The 7,533-nt window shown below is 39.4% G+C and overlaps 1 protein-coding gene across 1 annotated transcript in view; it reads left to right on the top strand.

The window, feature by feature from the left end:
- Positions 1-4,238: 4,238 nt before the first annotated feature.
- LOC103798630 (thrombospondin type-1 domain-containing protein 7A-like) overlaps positions 4,239-7,533 on the top strand; it is a gene marked incomplete at both ends in the record, with an annotated part of 86,284 nt that continues 82,989 nt past the window's right edge. The window contains 2 exon segments of the mRNA XM_009070905.1: positions 4,239-4,428; positions 4,430-5,062. Of these exon segments, the coding sequence (XP_009069153.1) occupies positions 4,239-4,428; positions 4,430-5,062 (823 nt within the window).

The raw sequence follows: 7,533 nt of genomic DNA, 5'->3' as shown, positions 1-7,533 counted from the left end.
ACAAAATCCAAAGAATAACTACTTTGCATTCACAGCAGCAAGCTTTTTTCCCCAGTGTGAAATGGTTTGAGCACACATACATCCCATTGGCAAGGCGTAACTGGATCAGCACGCAGCAGGGAGAGCAGAGTGCATGAAGACTGCTTCAGTGGGAAAGAGAGAATCTAAAGAATATTCATAAAGAGCAAATTAAAATATCATATGAGGCCTTGATTAGGCTTGACAGCTTTCCTAAAGACCTTCTTGTTGTTACTAGTGCTCAACATCAGCTGAGGATTTGTGAAAGAGCAGCCACCCTCCACCTCCTGCAGCCTTGAAGTGATGGTGATGAGTGAGGCTCTACATTGTATTCTGCTGATCTCTTTCATTCTGAGTTGCATATCTATGCATCATTAGTTTCTATGAGATTAGTTTTATCCCAAAATGTCACATTTACACACATTTTGGTAAATGTACTACCCATAATAATGATAAAATATAAGGAGCACGTTGCATGTGGTCTGTATGTGGTTTCCTCATACTCCTGAGGATCATTCAGCCTCTGCCCTGACTATTTTTTCATGCATCTTCAGTGTTGTCTTGACTAGCAGGCAAAGAAATATTGTAAGGATGTGCTGGGCACTTTCTCTTCAATCTGTGGCAATGAGGAAAAAAATGGTCAGTGGATTAGGAGTACTTTGGGATTCATATGTTGCTCTTTGGAAAAAGGCACAAAGCCCCTTTGCGTAATTCAGACACAATTATTTTCTTGTTTTCTGTGATTATTTTCAAATGAAAACCATGTCTCGCCTTGATGATTACAACATGTTTGGGGCCACTTAACTTAGAAGTGAATTACTGTAGGCTCTTTTGATATTTGGGAGAGAGAAGTGTAGTTTTAAAGAAGATTGGAGAGAAGCGTCTCTCTTTTTGTGATGTCCGCATAAAGAAGATACAGCAGCAACACATTCCTCAGCAAGTGCTTGAGATTAACAAGCGACTTGTGATCGTACAAGAAGATGTGGATAACTTAACTGAAGATTTCAAGGTGTGCAACTGAAAACTGACAGAAGTGTTGGTTAATGTGGATGCCAGGAATTGTTTCAAAAGAAAAATAAATGGTATTTCTCAGAAAAAGTTTGGTCAAAGAAAATTTCTGTTCATGTCTCTAGAAATAAGTCAATTCTTTATTATTTTTTCAAAACCAAAAAAGGAACAAAATGGCAATTTCCTGTCTTTACCCTAAATAAGACAAATTAGTTAGTTAAACTATTGAAATGGCTGATAGTCATAGGTATTTTGAAATTAATTAATTGAAAGTTGGCTTGAAAAACTTATTCTAAAGGAGAACTGAGTGTGGAAGTGTTAGGATTGGATTTTTTCCTTTATTTTTTTTCTATGTCTTCCAGCAGTACCAGTTATAGCTTTTTGTTCTTGCCTGTGTTAAAGCATGTATTAAAAAACAAACACTCGCCCCTGATTCTATTGCATAGACATACAGAAAAGTTATTTTGATTTGTGGTTATATTTTTCCAAGTTAAAAGCAACATATGTTGCTTCTATGTGTTCTTTGCTTCTATGATGTTGCATTTTTTGAAGTAGATGATGGAGTTATCTATGAAGATGGGGGAGGTAGCATAGAAAAGAGCAAAATGTTTTGAGTGAGTGGGGGGGTATGGCAGAGAGTAGGTGGCCAGACTGCTAGGCCATAGGGATTTCTAGAAGCCAGAGAGCACAGGACAGTTTGCTGCCACTTGGTCACTGTATGGTAGGGACACAGAGACTTAGAGGGCAGGGAAGGATTATGTATAACTCTGTTTGTTTGTTTGTTTCCTCATTTCTCTTTCAACTTTCTTTAACACTTCCCCCCTCCACATGTTTCAACATTCTGTGCAAATGAAATTTGGTTTGGTCAAGTGTGGAGTCCCTTTAGTTTTTTGAGGAAGCTCAAAAAGGAAAAAGCCTAAACAGATCTCTGCCACAAGGCTGTGTTTCAGTTTTAGGTCCTGTCATAGTCATATAAAGAAGTGTGCATTAGAGTGGAAATTTAAACTTTTGATGTATTTGCAGTCTTGTTCTCTAAATGAGTTACTTTGTATTTAAACTTAAAGAGAAACCTAATGTATCTAGAAGGGAGGATCAGATACATCACTAATAGCTCTGTGTCAACATTGACCTAGAGTTGCTGAGTAGTAGTTTGCTCTAAGATTCGTGTAAATGTGGTATGTTGGTACTCACTGGTAATGCATTTATAAAATGGCGTACTACTTCACAGTACAAGCAAAATAATGCAGTTTACTATATGAACCTATCCATGCACCTCATCATTATTTTGGATTCGGTTCTAAAAATATCATACTTGTGATCTAATGAAAGAGTTTATCACAGTTACTTGCAGACTTTTGGTTTGTATTCACATTGCCAAAAGCAGTATTTAGTGCTTTGAGCCTGAGATTTTTATCATTTACATAAATCTAGCAGGTGTAAACCTGTCCGAGTATTAGATTGAAGATACTTTGGTGACAAGCACAACTTTTAGGTACAATGTGATTTCTTGGATTATTGATGACTGGAAATCTGGTTGAAACCCAAATGGGCAAACTTTACATTTGGAATACTGTAAAGACCTGATCTTTAAAAAGAGGGATTTCCTCACTGAACATATATACAGTACACAAGGTATAGTGACCTGCTAAGACAGAAATTTGTAGTTTGCAAGATGAATTATTTAGCTTTATTTCAATCACGATTATTTTAGTATCTCTGCTCTAGCTGGAAATTTTCTGCAGTCCTTATTCTTTAAATAATTGGCAAGCATTCAAAGTGGTGTTCTGAGGAAATGATCTCTCTCAACTCAGTGTAAATACACTTAAATTAAGTACTACAATGATTATGTCATTTATGGAAGGCTGGTTAGGATAAAGTAGTGCAATTGTGATGAAATGGAAAGTGAAATGTATTTGTATTTAATAAACATTTTTCGGAATATCTCGTTAAACCCTAGAAACCATAATTCAAACTCAATTTGCAAAAACTATGGGGGAGTTTCCATGGGCTGAATCTGCCAGCTGGCATTGTTATGGAGTGTTTCATTTAGAACTACAAACAAACTGTTCAGCCACAGTGTCCACTTAAAAAAGAGACAGAAATAAAGAGGAGCAGAGGCTAAATGTACAGCCTATCATCAGCCCATTCCCAAACTGGTACTGAAGTTAATGTTGGATGAACAGCAGAAAATTGTATTGAAGTCAATGGGAGTTTTAAATCTCATGGGAATCAGTAATAGGATGTAGCTTCATATTCCTTCTAGTCATTCAATAAGAACATGTTGTAAATAGTTTGTATCTGCCATAGTTCATTTCACTTATTCTGGTGCAGTACCAGAATTATGCTGTTAACCTGCTTTGTTGGAAATAGCAAAGGCTCATCCCTGCATCTTCAGCAGCTTTTTTCACAGAAATAGGCTTGTTACTGGGGTCACTCAGATGAATGAGGATTGTGTGGCCTGGCCCAAATTTCTTCATGGAACATGACAAGTCCTTAGTCAGAGAAAATGTCTTCTCTGCCATCAAGTGTCTGCGGATAGACAGATTTCCTTTGATAAATGGTTACAGATTTTTTTTCTGAACTGTTCTTTTGCTCTTATGCATGATGTGTATGAGGGGAGGTCTAAGAAAACACAAAAAATATGGTGGTTTTTACCCTCCAGCTTGTGGGTTTCATTAGTTGAACTGTGTGAATATTACAGGTTTTAATAATGAAAAAAGTAACTACATCAGCTTTCAAGGTTATAGGTTTCTATTGTTTTCTGTTGACATTTATTATAACAATGTGTACCATGTCAAGTATTTACCATAGACCTTGGAGATTTTTTAAAAAAGTAATGGGTACAAGTTGCTTCTAGGTATAAGTTATTTCTAGGGATATACCAATTGAACACAAGAGGAAACTTCTTCACAATGAGAATAATCAGCAATTGGAATAATCTCCCCAGGGAAGCAATGGAGTCCCAACACTGGACACTTTTAAGATCCAGCTGGACAGGGTGCTGGGCCTTCTATGAAAAAAAAATGAAATGTATCTGTAATCCTAGAAATAGGAGATGAAGAGTAATCCCATACTTGCGTTGGGTTTTCCAAGTTTGAGTTTCTCCAAGAACAAAATTCTAAGAGATAGTGGAAATGTTGTGAGCTTACTTTTGCACTATGACAGAAAAATAATTTATGCATGAATGTTAGCCTCTTTCTCTTGTTTTCCAGGTCCATGGGGGAGGTGCATGGGAGATGAATGTGGTCCAGGAGGCATCCAGACACGAGCAGTTTGGTGTGCTCATGTGGAAGGCTGGACCACACTGCCCACAAACTGCAAGCAGCCAGAGCGACCAGACAACCAGCAGAGCTGTTTTCGGGTCTGCGACTGGCACAAGGAGCTGTACGACTGGCAGATTGGACCAGTGCCGGCCTGTCCTCTCACGTAGCCATGAAAAGCCCTTCGAGTGCCTCAGAGGAGAGGAAGGAATCCAGACAAGGGACATCACCTGTATCCAGAAGTCCAATGGGGTTCCAGCTGAGGATGTCATCTGTGAGTACTTTGAGCCGAAGCCCCGGCAAGAGCAGGCCTGTCTCATCCCGTGCCGGCAGGACTGCATTGTGGCTGAATTCTCCCCCTGGTCGGAGTGCTCGAAGACCTGTGGCAATGGGCTTCAGCATCGAACTCGGCATGTTGTGGCTCCACCACAGTTTGGTGGGTCTGCTTGTCCTAACCTCACTGAATTTCAGATCTGTCAGTCTAGCCCGTGCGCTGTTGAAGAAAGCCTGTATAGTCTAAATGTGGGACCCTGGAGCACATGCTCAGTGCCCCATTCAAGGCAAATAAGGCAAGCAAGGAAACGAGGGAAGAACAAAGACAAGGAAAAGGACAGAGAAAAGACAGTTCGAGATCCTGATGCTCGTGAGTTAATTAAGAAGAAGAGGAACCGTAACAGACAGAACAGACAGGAGAACAAATATTGGGACATACAAATTGGGTACCAAACCAGGCAGGTCACATGTACTCACAGAAATGGGAAAACTGCTGCTCTGAGGTAATCATTAGTTATGAATTAATGAATTTTTATCTGTTTAAAGTAAAACATGCATAAGTGGATTCTTTGACCCAAGCCTGAATCTCAAAATGGGGTTCATGAATTTCCAATATGAACATCCCTCATCAAGCCCAAGGTTTTTCTGTGACGTGAAACATGCAAACTGTGCTGGTGATCATCACATACATCTACACTGTTAAACTATGCTAACTGCCTAGCCTCTGTTTGGCTTGAAAGATTTGCCCCAAAATCTTGATGATATTTGTCAGATATCTGCTCTGTTTCTGTGAGTTCAGGCAGGCATTTGCTCTCTACCAAGTCGTGCATGTTTGGAAGAGGTGATGTAGCCTTTAAGGCTCTGGGAACAAAGACTAACAGGAAAACTGAGTTGGGTTAGACTCACAGTAAAAGTAGAAAATGAGAGAAAGATGCTGCATGAGAAGGCAGTACCTACTCATTCCAGTACATTTTGTTTTGAAATAGAACAGCATGAAATACCATTTGTCGTTCTTGATTCCTGTGGCCAAATGTATGAAAGGGAGACTTTAAAGCCTCATTGTTTCTTCCATGTACTCTATTTCTTTCTTGTCAGCACCTTTATGCTGTCTTTCTGGTTTTTTCCTCGTATTTATTTGGTTTTATTTATTCATTATTTTACATTTCAGGAGTTCTGGCTGTCACAGATGTTTTGATAATTCTTTCCACAGGCTTCCAGGTGCATTTCTGAGAACATATTATCTTTAGTTTGTTTATTTTATCATGGCATTCTCTTCCTAGCTCATGTATTTCTTTCCTATCCCCCAGAATGGTTTTGTCCAACTCAAAAACCAACTTTCAGTCTAGTCTTCCTGTCTTTGATGTGATTCTTTCTCTTTCCTGCCCTCTAGCTCATTGCATGATTACTCAGTTTTGCTTCAACTGTGAAATGACTACAATATCTTGTTGAGTCAGTCTGACACCCATTGCTGCTACATTAATGTTTATGAACTTTTTTCAGGGTAGTTTAGAGTTTTTGTTGTGCTAGTTAAACATTCTATCACAGAACATGTAATCTCTTCAACCTTTTCTATGAGAGGCTGTGTATTTTTTGCAACTGTAGAAAACATTTATCAAGTATATTTCCTTTTCAAATGTGTATCCACCAGTAAAACAGGAAAATGATGAGAGGTCCCTGGCTTAAGGGAAGAACTGAAATATTTGGGTTGTTTAGTTGGAAGGAGGGACATATGGGTGAAGATGTGAAGTGTATATGAGTATCCTGTCACGAGGAAGAATAGAACAAGCTATTCTCTATATATATTATGAATGTATTGGAAAAGCAGTAAAGGGCTAATCATAGCAGTTCTGAATGAGGCTAGACTTCTCAGTACTTAGAATAGTGAGGCTTTGGAAAAAAATTGCCTGGGGCATATGAAGAACCTCCATCCTCAAACATTTAAAAGAAAAGACTAGAAATGGATGCATCCATGATGGCACACCTCAAGCAGCTCTTGATTAGAGAAGAGCAGCTGACTGGACAGTTTTTTCCAATCTCTTCTAGCTCTGATTTTCTTAAGGCTTTTAAGATTTTCATGCACACTTGAATAAATGCCTGCACAAGGAATCTCAAAATCAGCGTGCTTAGGCAGTCCCAGGTGTTGTCTGCAGCATTGTCTCCGTGCTGGTACAGGAACTGATTGCCTTTACTCCTTCCTTTTCCAGCCTCACATCATGCAGCCCGCACTGTGCCTAGCTCAGAAACTTCAATACCCTTTAAATACAGAGAATAATTTATTAAACATAACAGTTGCTATCAGATAGCAGCCAGTCATTGTATTTGAAAGTCCCTATGTTTTTGAAAGGTTAAAAAAAATTGTTGATCTACCATATTTGAAAAAAAAAAAAAAAAGGAACGACACATTCATCTGCTGAAGCTCTGATAAATGGCAAAATAAAGTAAAAGTATAGTGCACATCCAGAGAAGAGCAACGAGGGTGGTGAAGGGACTCGAGCACAAATGCTATGAGGAGAGGCTGAGGGAGCTGGGGTTGTTTAGCCTGGAGAAGAGGAGGCTCAGGGGAGACCTTATCACCCTCTACAACTACCTGACAGGAGGTTGTAGTCAGGTAGTGGTTGGTCTCTTCTCCCAGGCAACTAGCAGTAGGACAAGAGGGCACAAACTCAAGCTCTGCCAGGGGAGGTTTAGGTTGGGAATTAGGAAGAGATTTTTTATGGAAAGAGTAATCAGACATTGGAATAGGCTGCCCAGGGAGGTGGTGGATTCGCCATCCCTGAAGGTTTTCAGGATGAGACTGGATATGGCACTTAGTGCCGTGGTCTAGTAATGATGGTATGGTTGGACTCAAGGATCTCTTCCAACCCAGGTGATTCTATGATTCTAAGTCAATGGCATACTTTACTTATCATCCTTACACTTACTCTTCAATTCACTTAGATCAGTAATGCTGTCTTAAGTTCAGATGCCTCCATGT

Source organism: Acanthisitta chloris, unplaced genomic scaffold, assembly GCF_000695815.1.
Source record: "Acanthisitta chloris isolate BGI_N310 unplaced genomic scaffold, ASM69581v1 scaffold7543, whole genome shotgun sequence".
In the NCBI taxonomy this organism is placed as follows: domain Eukaryota; kingdom Metazoa; phylum Chordata; class Aves; order Passeriformes; family Acanthisittidae; genus Acanthisitta; species Acanthisitta chloris.
Note: the sequence above shows the minus strand (reverse complement) of the source record. Positions and strands in the feature narration are given on the sequence as shown.